Source organism: Ciconia boyciana, chromosome 31, assembly GCF_034638445.1.
Source record: "Ciconia boyciana chromosome 31, ASM3463844v1, whole genome shotgun sequence".
NCBI classification, from domain to species: domain Eukaryota; kingdom Metazoa; phylum Chordata; class Aves; order Ciconiiformes; family Ciconiidae; genus Ciconia; species Ciconia boyciana.
Window position 1 is genome coordinate 843,512 of NC_132964.1, and position 16,142 is coordinate 859,653.

Consider the following 16,142-nt stretch of genomic DNA (forward strand, 5'->3'; position numbering starts at 1 on the left):
GATTTTAATTTTCCATGTCTCAGTAGGTCAGAGAGGTCACCAAGTTTAAAAACAAAGAAAAACCCACCATCACCAGCTTCCCCTTATTAATCTCACTTCCCCCCTTATTCTGACTTTCCCCTTCCTCCAGGTTTGGGGGGGAAGGGGGGGGGGGTGGTGTTGGATTTTTTTTCCTTCTTCAATAAAATAAACCTTTGGAGTCCATCAGTCCCTGCAGTATTAGTCTCCAGTGCTACCCTCCCCAAAAAACACACCAAAATCCATACTACTTTTGGCAGCAGCTTGCTTCAGGAATTCCAACCAGTCTGCAAGGCATGACCTCTCATTCCTGGAACCATACGGCCTATCTTTGATCAAGTTGTGTGTTCTCGCTTGTCCCACATTTGATCCCTTTAAAATAGTTCCTAGGTGTCTCTTCCTTCCTCCCACCCAACACACAATAAGTCTAGAACAAATCTCACATGCCTCAAAAAAAAAACCAACCCAAAACACACCCACAACCCACACACACACTAATTTCAGGGAGATTTCCTCTTAAAAAAAGCTTGATGAAACCAGCGATGAGCCTTCAAAGGCAGTTTCATACTCTGATTTTTAAAAGGCAGGGGGTCTTCCCAAACTGAAAAGAGGGATATTGCCACATTTAAGCTAGACACACCATGGGTTGTGGATTGTGACTTAAAAAACAAGCTATCCCATAAACCTGGCAGCGTCTGGCTCTGTATACAATGACAAAGTTATACTTAAAGTCTTCTCAGCAGCTTTGGGAAACGAACATGTAATTGGATAACACCACACCCTTCCCTGCAGCATCTTGTTTAGGACACAAAACAGAGTGGAACACAGTGCAACGTGGTTCCTGCCTCCATGTAGGTAGACAAGGCTTTGCGTTTCCAAATAAAACTAGAAAGTAAAGTCATGTGGAATACTGAACAGCCTAAACCCCTCTTTTTTTATGATGCATGTTCTGTACACACCATTTATATCTCCCCCTCTCCCCCATCTTCATTGCTGGGAGGGCTGTTAAAATCCTCCTCCCATCTCTGCCTCGTTGATTCATCATTTCTTTTCAAATCTCACTGAAAACAGCTCTTTCCAGGCTAGTTTCTATGACTCCTAATTTCCTGCTCTCTCATCTCTTACAGCCAGCTGGAAACAACTAGAAATCCACAGGTCCCAAGTCACTCAGGAAGAGAAATCTCAAAGAATTCCAGGCAACCTGCCTCCATTCCTGATGGGTGCCAGCCATCACTCAGAGACAAGCTCCGTTAAAGGTTTGGGACTTTTTTCCTCCTCCTTACACCGATCAGTTGCTATTTACCTCTGAAATCATGCATCGGTACATTCAGTTACCATTATTCAGCACAGTCCTTTTTATACAGAAAGTATTGACATCCTCCGGGTAGTCAGGATATTCCGCTTGGTACGAACTGGTCAAATCCTTGATCTACTTTCCATCAGTGTTGTGTACGACAGTTCTTTAGTATTTATACTGGTTTGGCAGTTAGGCTAAATTTAAATAAGCCATTTAAAATACTGGAAAAAACCCTGAGAGATGATCCTCTCTATATGGTGATCATAAAGCATCAAGAGTCTGCTGTCAGTGACTTAAAGTCTGCCTGTGTTGCAGGTACTTACGTGAAAGCGCTTGCCAGAGCGGGATCACATTGCTGAAATGCAGCTCGACGAGCAGCCAGCAGAAGGCTGAGGTCAGGCTAGTTACCAGATCCCTCAGGGAAGAACGTGTACAGCTTGTTAAAGGCCCAATTGGGCATAAAAGCCAACTGCAGTTCTTTTAGGAGCCAAGTGTCATCTCGCCCACTACAAAGATTCATTCACACCCAGACGCAGTACAGTCAATTCTTTACACACGCGCCTACCCCAGTTAAATCCGACTGGTACTAATCCCACACCTAGGCAATATGAACTTTCCCGTCTCCTCCTTCCCCCTTTGTTAATAAAAGCAGAGCTTGGCATGTATTTAATGGCAAAATTATCTTTGCATGAAGTAGGACTCGTGCACTTCTGGCTTTGGGGGTGTTCAGGAAAGCAGAAAAGGTCCAAGTTTGTTCTGTCCCACCTCCATCACTCCCAGTAACAGCTTTCCAGGTGTTCACTATTACAGTCTTCCTCCAGCTACTGCTCATTCACCACCTGCTTCCACTGCAGTGTGTACCTGTATCTCCATAACAGTATTTCCAGTGAAAGTAAAAGTAACTAGAAGTCTTCTTGGGCAATAAAAATAAAATTACACCTTCTCTTAGCCCTACCACCTGGTATGCTTTAATGGTGTGAAATTTCCCCAAACCAGCCAAGTCTAGTGTTTGCAAGCAATGGACCAAGGCTGTGGTCTTACCCCCTGCTCTGGCTGCAGATGGCTGGCTGAAAATTACTTCCTCCAGTTCTCTTCACAGTCTCTCTGGAGGCTACAAGCCCTCGGGACACAGGCGTACAGTCCTGCGAGACACCCTCACAACCTACCTAGAAGGCGGATCAGCAGCAGGGCCACCACACAGCAGGTCACAGTGGGTGCAAGCACAAAGGGCAGTATCCCTCCCTTCCCACACCACAACACACAACTGGAGGATGGTACTTGTCCCAGGGCTTCAGAGGGGGGAGATAGGGAAAAATTCCAACTCTTTTTTTCTAAAACCCAGGACAAAATATTTATTCAAAAAGTCTCTGGGACATGGAGATGGGAACCATATTCCAAGACTGTTTTAGTCGATCCAGGAGACTGTCACCTTAACGCTGTCACTTCCTGACCATGTTCTGCAAGAAAAAGTCCATACACACACACATTTGAGTAACAATGCCTCCAGTAAGCTGTCTTCCCTGCACAGCCAGCTGAGGTGACCAGTCAGGAAGCTGATCATGAGGCAGAACAGGGCTGTTCTATTAAAAAACCAAGCTCTGAAATTATAAATTTAGACAATATTCCAAAACCTGCCTTCTGTTAGCCTCTCTGCTCTCCCAGAAGCCCATGGCAAAAGACTAACTCTAGATTTTGGACTGTCACAGGCGCATTGACACTGTTAAAGTTTAACAGCCTGAAGGTGAAGGAAGCCTGGAGAAGTATTTACAGTTTCTCGGCCACAAATATTCTTCCACCAGCAGAGCCTCTGCCCTCCAGTCGTGGCTCGCAATCAAGAGTGACAGTTTACATTGCGTGTCAGATGCAGCAAATGGACTTACTCAGAAAACTAGATCCTACGTGCACTAATATTAATTAATATTGCTAATTTCTTAATGTGCTTTGCTGAGAGAAAGACTACATTTGAACAGACTGTTAACACATTATTTGAGCAGCTGAGTATTAAGGTACAAACTGCACATTAAAACCTAAGGCAAAATACTGATTGCCTTGGAATCTAACCTAAACCTGTCCCAAAGGGTTTTCAGTGAGTAGAAAGATGGTTTAATGGGAACATGACTCACTCCACATTTATGAATAGGCAATGAACTTGTGAATACCACATGGTATCACTTAGCAGAACACAAACACAACTGCAGTTAGTTACAGCACCACTCTCCATTTTAGGAAAGAATTAGGTGCTCCTAAGACATCTTCCAAAAGCCCAGAATACTTTGAAATTCAGTAACAGACACTTAGGAAAGCAGGGATCTGCTTCTCAGGAAGCAATTCAGATTCCTCTCAAAAGAGGCCTTAAGAAGAGTAAGATTTCTGAAGCGGGCAGAACACAACCTGCATAAGACCCTCTGGGGAAACACTAAGCAGCTCTGTTTAGGAAGCAACACGTAAAGCTGAAGAGCTCTTTAGGGTACGCTACCACTGGAACGACTATTTCTGAAGGCAGTAATACTGAAGTACCAAGAAAATACTTTGCTCGTTGAGAGATCACGTGAGATTCCTGTTGCACATAGCATACTTCTACATGCTGCTAAATTAAATCAACTTTGCATTAGAAATAGCAGTCTTTAATAAGAATACTACTCAAAGTATGTTCGTCCTAAATGACGCACCATCCAGCAGTTCCTTAAAAGCATCTTGTCCTTTATCAATGACAAGTATTCTATAGAATTATTTATGCTTGAGCACATAAAAGAAGTCTCTACTGCTTTAGAAGCAGGTCGCTCTTAGCCTCTGCTCTTTTGCTCAGAAAGTGGCCACTGTTCCTCACCGTGCTTGTCTCGCTGATCAAAGAGCTAAATAGAGGAATCCACAGTAAAGTGCCCGTTCTGAGAAAGTGTTCCTCGGTCTGTCGTGTTTAACTTCACCACCGTGGGGGTGTATTTGGAATTCCTGTAACAGACAAAGCAGAGGATCCTCCGGAAGGTGCTACGCATCTCATTGTCCCTGTAAGAGTAGACAATAGCGTTTATCAACGAATTGATCTCTGCCAGCAAAAGGACGTATTTCTCCACCGCTAGAACATTGCAGCTCTTGCAGCCCAAGCCATCCAGGAGCAGCACAACTTGGCCTGGAGTCCAGCAGATGACAAAAGCACCTGGGGAGAGAAGAACCCCTGTTAGAGAAAAAGCAGGTTCCTGGCCCTGCCCACTCACCATAAAGATGCTCAATGGAATCACTGGTGTTTCATCTTGTGAAAAAAGTTAAAGGGGCGGGGGGGGAACCTAAGCTAGTCTCACTCTGTATTTTTGCTTTGGAGGAAGACCAAGGATTCAACCAGCAAATACTAAAACTGGAGGCATTGGGTTTCCCCCCCACCATGTTCACTCAGAACACTACTTCCAGGTCCTTTCACTTACCTCCCCTCGTCCCCCTCGTTGCATTTACAGAGTGAAGATAAAGTGTCCGTATTTCCTACTTACGTGCCACTCCCTCCAAAAAGGGAAGCAGGCCATAAAATTAGGGAGGAGTCAGAGTAAGACATCTTGAATGAAATAGTCTCTACTATCCATAGCTTATGGGCGCTTTAGTTAACAGTATGAGTTTAGAAGAGTCCTGGCCAACACTTTGGGCAGTCCAGTGAAGTCTGTCTCTCTCACACAGCTATACGCTGAGTAGAAAATAGCCAAGCAACGGGCTGGCCAACACCAGGGCTGAGCTGGACAGACTCCACCACTGATTCAGTTGGGCTGATACTGTGTTCTTGCCACCACCTGCAAAGCTCTTTGGCAAAAGGATAATTGCTGTTTGCGTGACCGAGTGGGAGGTGCCTGCAGCTCCTAAACCCCTTTTTACACTCACAATTTTAAGGCTGACATAAATGGCACGCTCGCCCATAAGGTCGTGCATAAGGTTGTATCTTAAAGCACAGGAGCTGCACCCTGCTGTGTCTTCTGGGAAAGGGTGGAAGAAAACGGACTTGCTGGGAACTTTGCAGCTACACCCTTTACTGAAAAACATCTGTCAGGAAAGAACAACAGCCAGAGGAGCTGCACCAAAACCGAGAAGCTGAATTTAAAGCTGTCATTGAGTGAAATGCTGCACTGGTGAAAAGTCAAAGGAACACATGGGAGGGATCTCCTGGGTTTCTGGGAGTGTTCCCTGCTGATTTCAGGCCACTGCAGCACGTAACCCTTTTTATGTAAGCGAATCTTGCTCCCAGAAGGTCAGCACAGCAGCCACCACACCGAGCCCAGGCAGCCTTCCCTGCACTTCCAGACACGACTTTACCCCCTTTAAATTTAGCAAATATGTAAGAGAGATTCCTGGCTGTCATGAAGGAAGGTCCAATACTTCCATCTTGAGTGAGCCTGCAGGAAAGGGACCTCCTTGTTTAGTGATGTAACTTTTTTTTAGCCAGGTTTTCAGCATCCACAAGGCAAGCCAGATTCTCTAGAGACTTGCTCCCAGCAGCACTAAGTAAAGCCAGCGGAATATTAAAGATGAGAGGGGAAAAACCAAGAAGAGGTGCCTAAAAAGTTTTGGGCCTTTGCCTGCAAATCCAGCTGATTTCCTTTCTCCTTAATGGAAGCTAAAGTATTCAGAAAGCAGCCTGAACTCTTAATAATCTAACACAGCATGATCACCAACGACTCTGCCCTCTGTCATCATGACATCCTGTGTCACTCAACTGGTCTGTGAGAGACTTTGCTACTAGTTTCCAGATCTACCTTGGACTTACTGGTTTCCAGGTCAGCTCCTAGACCTGTTCTTCACACCCAGGACCTGCAGGATTATCAGGTGCTGCTACCTTGCCTTGCAATGAAGTGGCACACAAAGACAGCTCCTACCGCACCCTCGACTTCCTCGCATGCTCACCAGTGGCTACACCCTCTGATGCATAAGGCGCAAAGCATTCCTCTGTGTAGAGTCCAAGTTTGCAGAAGGCTGGGGAACAAGGGTGGAGAAGGAATTACACCAGGACTTTCACAGGGAAGGAAAAAACCCTCTGCAGTCTCAACTTTCTGTATGCCGAGTCTGAATGGAAAGGTATTTTCTCCGAGTTGAGCAATTCCCTTCCTCGCTCCCTCCTGTGCAAGGGACCTGTACAGAACTGCTGCTTCTCTCTGACACTGTCCCACGGAGGAAGGGAAAAACTCTTGGGTTACAAGAGTCCCAAATGCCTGATGAACTCCTGAGTCTCCCTCAACTTTCCACATTAGGTTCCTCCCTACTCTGTCTGTCCTCAGACACCAGTCCCAACTCCCTGTGAAGCCACAGCAGCTCTTCTGAGCCTCCTTGGATCCAAGCCGTTTCCTCACTCAAGGCAGGAGACAAAGGCAGGCAGGCCGAGCCAGGAGGGGGGACACCAAGAGGAAAAGGATCTCCCAAAACAAGGGGATGCACCAAGGGTGAATGGTATTTTCCTTCTTGGCCAGCATCCCCATCCTGCCAACCCTCTTCCAGTTGATGTTGTAAGTCCCATAAAATTAAGCAGTCCTGCTGACACCACGGGGTGACCTCCAATACCGTTCAGGAAGGACAGGGGGAACAAAGCAACTTTTCTCTCCACTGTGGACTGTGCAAAATACATGAAGTAAATAATTCTTCAGCCCCACTGACCCTCTGTGCTGCATCTGATGAGCTCCAAGGCAGTAACAAACTCCCAGCTGTGCACAAGAGATGGGGAGATTGCGAGGCAGGGAAGGCAACATCACAGGAAAGGCAGGAACGGGCAGAAAACTCCGGTTTCGATGCTCACAAGTTGCAACAGGACCTGGCAAGCCGGTGTGGCCCCGAGCAGGGACACACCAAGCAACCCGCCAGCCCCCCCCCATTGCTCCCCCCCCCGCTCCCCTCCCCTGCCGAGCCCCACACTGCCAGCGCGAGTTCACAAGGGAGTAGTCTTTGTTTGCAGCTACAAGGTTTCCCTGACGGAGCAAATTCTGCGCTTATCAGGAAAGATTTGCAAGCAAGGGGTTGTGACCGTAAGCCCAGAGTCGAGCTGGGTTGCAGAAGATCCGAGCGCATTGATTTATTTTGCTTTAAAGAAAGGCTGTTAGACCCTTAAAGCACGAGACCAAAGCAGATTAAAGAAATCATGGAGTGATAGGCTGTTGAAAGCACAGTGTGTGCACCAGCTTCTGCTGTTAGATGCACAGCACTGGGTAGAACGGCACATATCCCAGTAAATATCCTGGAGAGTCGGAGCCTCAGCGCCAACCACTTCCAGTTACTGATCTGCTCCTATTTGCACTACAGACTGCGATGCAGACAGACTGACAGGCAGTTAGCACTCTGCTGGAGATCCCGTGCTCATGGAGAGCAGCTCGAACTAAGAGTTGAGAGCTCCCAGGGCTGTATTTACCCGAGCAGACCGAGACTCAGTACTGAGCTGCTCAAAAAAAATCTGAACAGAGTTCAGTGCTTTGTTCTGGTAAACAGTAAGGAATTTGGATGCAACTCCCTCGGTCCTTCCCCATCACCTTGTACTATCTGCCCCAAACCTCTCTCCATCCTTTAATAAAGGATGCACCAAGTGCTGCTTCTTGATTAAGGCCAGATTATAGCTCCTAATTCCATGCTACTCTTCTGTGGAGGAAGCATACTAGAGTTGAGCACAGAAAAGAGCCTCTTGTTTGCCCAAAGCACCTGCACTTACAGTAGTCAGATATTACCAAGTCACATTAGTAACAGTCCCTCTTGTCCCTGCTAATCAGAGAAGCAGCCATGTCAGAGGGGAAGAGATTCAGGAACTTGCCCTCCCCTCTGTCTGCCAGGCTGCTCTCATTACAGCTCACACAGAGACTCATGCAGAGACTTGAAACTGCCGAGTTCCTCAGCAGCCACACCAAACCATCACCCCAGCAGCTTCAGAGACCAGGGAAGCAGACAGTCACTTCCCAATCCCCCCCACTGTCCCAAGCACATTCACCTCTCCAGCCCCACACAACCCAGGATGGAGGATCAAAGCATCATTTAGACTGACTACAGCAAGTGGACTTACTTAGGATAATAGTGACCGTCTTGACAAGGCTGATCATGGTCTCCTTGTAGCGGGGGTGGAAGCTAGTGTGCTTGGACATCCGTGTCATCTTCCTTTTGACATAGATGAAGATGTGCATGTACACAACCACCATGATCAGGAAGATGACCAGGTTGGAGATGGCCCAGAAGGTCAGGTAGCTCCTGCTGTAGAGCGGTGCCATGCTGGAGCACTTCTCCAGGGCGCAGAGGCAATGCCAGCCATAGGATGGGATGAGCCCCAGGAGCAGGGCCGTGACCCAAATACAGAAGATTAGGATCATCACACGCTGGTTGGACATTTTGCTGTGTAACTGCATAGTGAAAACAGTCTGGTGCCTTTCTACAGCGATTGCCAGCAGGTTCACCACAGAGGCTGTCAAGCTGGTGTCCAGCAGGCTCTGCCGGATGAACCAGGTCTTCAGGGAGAGCTTTACTGTCCTGGGCCCCGTGTGGAACATGAGGAACATGTACGCGATGCCAGCGAAGAGGTCGGCAGCTGCCAAGTTCCCCAGCAGGTAGTAGATGGGGTAGTGGAAACGCCGGTTGATGATGATAGCGGTGATGACCAGCAGGTTGGTCAGGAGCACAATGACACTCACTGTCAGGCCCAGGGCAACCACCAGCACATCCTTCGTCCTCCAGTACGTGGTCAGCTCTTTGCGGCTGTTGTTGTAGAAGAACCCCACAGTCTCATTGTAAAAACAGTGCTTCATCGCTGCTGTCCTAAAGAGGGACGAGAGTATCGTTAGCTTGTTGTGCCCGCACACAACTATTACAAGCCGGGGAGATGCTGAGCATTACGACAACGCCTTTGACACAGATGGCGATGGGGAGGAGCTTGAAACACACAGAAACAACCACACAAGCAACACAAACCCACTTCTGTACTCAATACAGAACTACATATCTCACAGGCTGAGTCCTCATCTGTCCTTAAAGCCATATTGAGGATACAGCAAAACCTTGAACATTCATGGGAGGAGATAAGGTTTGCCAGATCTGATAAGAGATTCTCCCTGTCAGGCCCACGCAGCTTCATGGGGATGACAGACAAAACTATTTTTGTTGTCCCAGATGTCCTACTTCAGAAATGTAAAAACAAAGCAGCAAAGAAGGTTCATCAGTCAATCACTAAACAATGCTCTGGTGAAGACCATGAGCCTCTGCAGCTGTTGCAGTCCCCAGGACTGCTGCTTCTGGTTCAGTGAGCGCTCATCTCTCATCTTTCCCGGGTAGTTTTATTGCTTAAAGGCTAATGTAATGCACAGCTACTTCTGAACACGGCTCTATGCACAGTGCTTGCCGATCCTTCCAAAACAGGTGAGTACTTCCCAAACTTAGCCAAGAGGCAAAGAGCACGTAGAGCTGGGCAGAAACAAACTCCTCAGCCCAGAAAAGTAAACAGTAGCAAGAAGTCAGCATGCACAACCACAGGGCTGGATCATCTGCGACCCCTGCAGCACTGCTAGGCTACACAACAGTGTGGGGGTCAGCACCCAGAGTATCATCAACCCATAAGTCACCTGTGAGGAAAGCAACTCCCTTCTTCCCTTCCAGCTCTGGAACAAGGCTGCAATTCAAAACTCATTGAACTCAGTGGAAAAACGTGATAGGAAAAGATGTTTAAGTCTCAAGAAGGACTTTTCACATTTCTTGGATGCACTGGGCGCTGTTGGGAGCAAGACCAGACAAGCCGTTTGTCTGGTTAACGTTTATCTTAACGTTAAGTCTTAATTTTGAAAGCCCATATACCTCTCTGGTAATTAGCTTCCTGTCCTGCAGACAGCCAAACATGAAGCAGCAGGCTAAACTGAAGGATGTTTTACCTTACAGAGTCAGCATTTAAACCCAGTAATTGATGCTTGTGTTACTTGTCCATGAAAAAATGAAAACATGAAAAATTACAGCACCATGAACAAACCCAAGGGATGAGAAGCAGCCCTATCATTACACCCCACAGCAGATGTTCATGTTCCTTTCCTAACCAAGAGCTTGGAAATCTCAAGTCAGGGCTGGCTGCGGTCCTCGCTGGGATGGGCAAACCCCGTTTGGAGCCTCCTTCCTTGCAGCACCGAGGTGCTGAAAAATGACACAGTTTTTCCTTACCCTGGTGTGTTCTGCACATGAAGTCACTGGTTCTCCCTGTCCTCACATGAGCTCAACCATCATCTTCATTTTAGAGAAAGCCTAAATGAGACCATGCAGCAAGAACACCATCCTCTTCAGAGAGGGAGAAACCCCAAAGTTCCTGACTCACAATTCACTTTAATCACCCCAAAACCAAACCACACTCTTCCTCCACTCTCTAGGCAGCAACTGCTCTGTTTTCCGGGGCACTTCAGCTGCTACGCCGAGAGCTGCTGCAAGGCTGCTATTAGTACCAAGGAGGTGAGATCACTGCAGGCAGGCCAGCTTGTTATCACCTGCACCGCACCCATGCCGAGTTGTGCAAACAAGATGGCTGAGCTGGGAAACCCTATCATACCTGCAGCTGAACTTTTGATCTCTGCTGCCTAGTGGGCTCTGTACCAGCCTGCTTCAGTCTTTACCATGAGGTGAGAAAGCTATACAACTGAACTAATTCATTTTTTACAAATATTGATGGGGGAAAAAGGGAGAAGGAGGCCGAGGAGGAATCACCCTGCCCCTGGGGATGGAGTTATGTAGTACTAGCTCATGACAAGTCCATCTTTCCTCTCTTTTCAGGTCATGGGATGTTTGGAGATCTCAAGCCGTAGAGATGTTCGGGAGAGTCGTGTGGTCCAAATGCTGCGCGGGGGATGAAAGCAACCGAGTGGGTTCTGCAGAGATGCCACGTGGTGACTTGCCAGGTAACTGGGGAGTATTTTGGCTTGAACAGGGGAAAGCGATGGAAGAACGAGGAAAGGAGGAAAGCCTAGGAAGAGGACAAACACAACCACTGTGAGCCACAGGCAGGTAGATACACCCTGCATAGGGTGTATCTGGGGAGGTACCAAGTCCAAGGCTAGGCCATTCTTATGCAAAACAGTTTCCTCTGAACATTGTTCAAAACTTTAATCACAGAAAGGAAATTGCTAAAGTTAGGTAAGTCACTTCACCTTTAAGATTACACATGTGGATGCCCAGAAGCTTGCCTGCGCACAGTGTAGCGCAAAGACAGCTCACACTACTAATTTTTAAGAAACCTTAAAAACACTACAGTGAAATAATGTGTTGATGGATCTAGCTCTTATTCTCAGTAATTTTTGTCTTGGTGTCAGCTCAAATTAAATCCAGGTAAGGCTGCCTTTAAAATTGCCAGTAAATTATGCAGACCTATCTTATTTTGTTGCAAATATTAAGGATTCCACAGCTAGGACAGGCCCCATAAACTTCCTCAGTAAGACTGCACGCTCACTGGCAAATTGTGAACTTTTTTCAAAACATTATACAAGTACTGGTTCAATGGCATGTTTACTGGGGGAGGGGATTAGAACTGCGTAAACCCACAAAGGAGCTGTGTTCTGCATGTATAATACACAAATCTAGAGAAACAGCCCCTCAGCATTAATTCTAATGACGATGTCCGAAATGCTTCTTTAGGCAAGATCCAGTTAGAGCACAGGGAAAAGTTTGAGACTGGCAAATCCCGAAATGTGCGTAGGTTACAAATGAAATCTGTGCAAAGCTGGGTGGGGTCCAGGAGGGACTGACAGGTTAATGCTGGTGACTGGTCCTAGGAGCTCGTGTGCCACTTCACTGCTACCCTGCAATTAGAAAACTGACTTTGGAGCTTGGCATCAAGGGCAGAGAACGCCACAAATCGAAATTTAACAGGCAGTGCCGGGGGAAGAGAAACACCCTGCCCACAGCAGCAAGCAGACAGAAAGTCAGGCTGGTGCCATGATGCACAAAGGAGCTGGATGAGTCTATTGTTCAGTGTCCGAGCAGCCCCCTTCCATGGCCTTACACTCCTCAGCAGGATCTTACAAGATTTTTTCCTTACCGGCATTGTTTACTCGGTAAAACAAGACTCTAGTTACGTGCTGCAACAATTCAGCGGCCCCTTTCCTTGAGCAATACGCAAACACAGACTCCTCTAATCGCGCTACCTCAAACTCCGCTCAAGTCTCTCCCCCTTAAAATCGAGAGCAGCTTTTGCAGTTTGGTAGGAACCACTACACAAAATGAGCGCAAAACGCATCTTTTCCTCTCGCCAGCGTTATCTGTACGCATACACCCTCTCCCTTCTTACTCAGTTAATCACTGCCCCCGGTTCACAGTAAGTTCAGAATCCTTTTAACACAGAAAGTAAAGGTGTAAGTGTCCTCCCTTCTCCAATTCCTCTTGCTTGCAAAAGTGGAAAATGCTAGTCAGCTCCTTGAGATCTGGGAAGACATTCAACACTTGTGAGCAACCCGACAGCCAGCGCAGTGTGGAAGTGAACAGGGATGAATGGCTGAATTTATGCTCCCACTAATAACCACAATCAGTGTTCATCAAGACAGAACAATGGATCTATAAAAGCTCACGGGGACTCAAACCCAACCCTGTTTTACCCATGTCCGCTGCACACGGATTTACGTGGCCAAACATTCAAACCACTGCTCTATTTTTAAGCCAGAAACAGTACAAGCTTTTACGCCAAAGAATAGCGTCCTTACCTGAAAGCACAACCTCCGCATCCAAACCTGACATTTAGCATTGGTCTCCCCACCACAGGAAACCAGGGCAGCTATCCAGCAAGGAGATCCCCATCTCTGGAGGGCAGAGGTGCTTTCCAAGCAAGAAAAAAGAAAAAAAAGCCAAATGCCTTACAGGAAAGTTTTAAACAAGCGTTACAGCCCCAGAGTCCATCACGGACCGCTCCGAAACACTGGCTCCTGGGAGGCAAGTTTGCAAGAGCTCGGATCAGCCCGTCCCTCCTTGGGTCCTCCCCTAGGCGGGTCCTTCCAGGAGACCCAGGAGCTGTAACCCGAGTCCTCGCCGCCTCCATGGAGGCCAAAGCCACTTTCCAAGCACCTCCGGTTCTGGCTGGAACGAGTTAGCTCCGATCTGCCAGCATCACCCTCGTGGACCGTTCCTGCCGGCAAGGTGTTGCTCTGTGGGAACTGGCACCCTCTGGTCCCAACGCTCCCACTGCACCGGTTCGCCCCATGGTGAGGGTTCGCTTGTGCTCACCTGCTGCCCCACAGCCTTTGGCCCACGGCAGGAGGAGAGCAGATCTTCTGAACGACCCGGTGTGATGCCCGTGATGGAGGAGCGCTCTTGCTTTGGCACCAGCAGGCTGCTTTCTGAGCCTACAGCCACAGCACCCACATCTCAAGCAGACTATCTGATCAGGATGAGGCCTCCCACATCCGGTAGAGCAGCCACACTTGCCTGGTGCAACACAAGAAACCTTGAAATGGGTAAGAAGCAGGAAGAAGATGTTGTGAGACACAAGGGAAACTGAGGCACAGTTTTTATGTCGTGAGACACAAGGGAAACTGAGGCACAGTTTTTATGTCGTGAGACACAAGGGAAACTGAGGCACAGACTGGAAGGCATTTCCCTGCTGTATCTTGGTAAAAGTGTGTGTCACTGCTAGAAAAAGAGCTCACATTTCTGATGTGTCAGTCTAGCCAGTCCTTGACACGTCTGAGATAATCTTATCTGTGAAGTACTGTACAAATACCAACTGCACACTGCGTGCTAACAAGCCATAGCTGTATAAATTATGAAGGAAAAAAAACCACCGAGTTTGCAACATCCATTCATTTTGATTTATGCCTGCTGCTCTTGCAAAGGCCCCAGCAATTTCCATTCGACTCCAATTTCCTATTCTCCCACCCTCCTCCTACCATCATCTGTTCCCCAAAGAACAATGTTATCACCAAGCACAACCCTAATCTGCTGCCAGTCAGATACACCGTAGAGCCTGGCAGAGCCAAGTAACGTTATGCAAAATAGGAGATTTACAAAGAAAGCCCAGCACAAAGGGGAAAGAGATAGGGCCAAAGATCCAAGGACACATTAACAGAGCAGGGCAGCCAATAAATGGAAGCAGAACAGTAGCGACACTGGCAGAAGAAAAGATGGATGAATAGGACAGGCTGAGATAGCAGAGGGGCAACTACTGAGTCCTGCAGGAACTGAAAATTGCACCAGGCTCCCTAAATTCTACCCCTACGTCCTGCAGCCCCCAAAGGCCAAAATCATGCTGGAAAGCTCACGAGGGCTACAAAAACTCAGAAAGAACTTCTTGCCACCTGCTTACAAATTCTGCACCTTCAGACCAATGATGCCATCCACAAGACAGTACCAGGCACAGGGGCCTCTCAAGATTTCCACGTGCATTTTTAGAAGGAGCAAAAAGTTGCACTAACAGGTATCCCAGAGTCCTTTCTCGGGGGAAAAAAAAAAATCTATAGTTTAACAAGCTTGCTTTCACATAGCAGAGAACAACCAAGTTACCAAGAAGTCCGCTCCTAACACAGAGAGCCAGAAGTCCTTACTGCAACTAGACAGATTTACAGTATTATAGTTACAAGAAGTCATTTCAAATTTGAAGCATCTTACTCAAGTGACACAGAGCAGATCCTTCACCTTCCCGTGAGGCATTTATTTTCCTTTTGGTTACATTATTAAAGACCAAAGAGACCCAAGTCCAAGCTGCAATAAAACAGCCCGCCCGCCCCCCCCCCCCCTTTCCCCAGCCCACCCTTGGGTCTGCTCCAGCACTTGTGCTGCCAGCAACAGGTTTAAGTCGCAGACTTAAGTCACAACTCTTCACACTGGTGCACAAGAAGCCTAACCCAGGTCAGAGCAAATGTTTGGCAGCAGCGCTGGCTTCGATAGGCTTCAGACAGTTACAAAGCCACACATGCTCTGCAGCTGTGCAGTTTGGGATGGCAGCAGTCTAAAAATACTTTTGATTTACTTGTTCCTTTAAGGTTTCAAACTGGCACTCAGCAAGTGCTTTAGAGGCGTCATTTTCATAAAGAAACACCCAGAGCAATCAGGGAAACAGCCCAGCATAACTGGTTTCAGCTGAAGTGTCAACAGCCCATCACAATAGCTCAGCACGTCAGACAGACCCAGCGAGCTGGGAGCACCCGGTGCTCTCAAAGGGTCAGAAGCACTTTTGCAACTCAGTCCCCACACACCAGAGTTGGGACAAAGTGGGATACAAGAAATGTCAGACTGCATCAGCCCAGGGCTCATGTAAGCCTCTCACAGACAGCATCTGCTTGCATATGGAGGCGAGAGAATATTTCGGGTTTCAAAGTCATGACCTTAATAATAGCAATTTTTCTAGTCCCTTTGTTTAGAAAAAAACTAACTTTACTTCTCTGTGTAACAGAAGTTTGGGATTCTGTTTATTTTCAGGTTTGGGGGATAATAGAAGGAACCAAGACCCATTTAGCTCCTGTCCTGTCTCTAACCACATGATACACAAGTCTGGGCCCTGCACAGCCGCATCCTTTCAGGGTACTACCCACAAAAACAAAAATAATTGCACCTGAAAACCTCACATCAGCTTTTGCAGCCAATGTAATGATTTCATAAAGACTGAGCTCAGGTATCTTCCAACAACGATACTTCTGGGAGTGAGTACCAGATGCTGAACACAGGCAAGACCAAGGAGACCAGATACCCATCGTGTCCAGCCCCTCTGTCTCCCCCCTTCCCCTCCCATCGCTCCAGGAGTTTTCCCGTTTCCACCAGTTCAGAGGGGCTCGCAGGGTGCTGCGCAGCGTCGGTCCCCCCCAAGCAGAAAGGCTGCTCAAGCAGAGTGACCGAGTAACCTGATCTTGATGCAGGCGGCAGATCTGATCGCATTCTGGTGCCCAGCAGAGAA

General features: G+C 47.6%; 1 protein-coding gene across 4 annotated transcripts; it reads right to left on the reverse strand.

Moving 5' to 3' along the window:
• Positions 1–2,034: 2,034 nt before the first annotated feature.
• LPAR2 (lysophosphatidic acid receptor 2) lies at positions 2,035–13,188 on the reverse strand. 4 transcript variants are annotated; one of them, XM_072848500.1, is made up of 4 exons: positions 12,964–13,188; positions 10,979–11,234; positions 8,319–9,061; positions 2,039–4,469 (listed from the first exon to the last, which is right to left on the reverse strand). In XM_072848500.1, exons 3-4 carry the CDS (start codon positions 9,049–9,051, stop codon positions 4,168–4,170), a joined length of 1,035 nt encoding a protein of 344 aa, XP_072704601.1. In that variant the 5' UTR covers positions 9,052–9,061; positions 10,979–11,234; positions 12,964–13,188; the 3' UTR covers positions 2,039–4,167. The 4 variants fall into 4 exon arrangements, with proteins under 4 accessions (XP_072704603.1, XP_072704601.1, XP_072704602.1 ...); XM_072848502.1 differs by lacking the exon at positions 10,979–11,234 and having other exon boundaries at positions 2,035–4,318; XM_072848501.1 differs by lacking the exon at positions 10,979–11,234 and having other exon boundaries at positions 13,118–13,170.
• Positions 13,189–16,142: the final 2,954 nt, after the last annotated feature.

Coding starts and splice junctions, on each gene's coding strand:
- LPAR2 (XM_072848499.1), bottom strand. CDS start 13,004: ATGCTAAATGTCAGGTTTGGATGCGGAGGTTGTGCTTTCAG. Junction 9,062..12,963: donor TGCGGAGGTTGTGCTTTCAG/GTAAGGACGCTA, acceptor GTCCCTCTTTAG/GACAGCAGCGATGAAGCACT. Junction 4,470..8,318: donor GACGGTCACTATTATCCTAA/GTAAGTCCACTT, acceptor TTCTCTCCCCAG/GTGCTTTTGTCATCTGCTGG.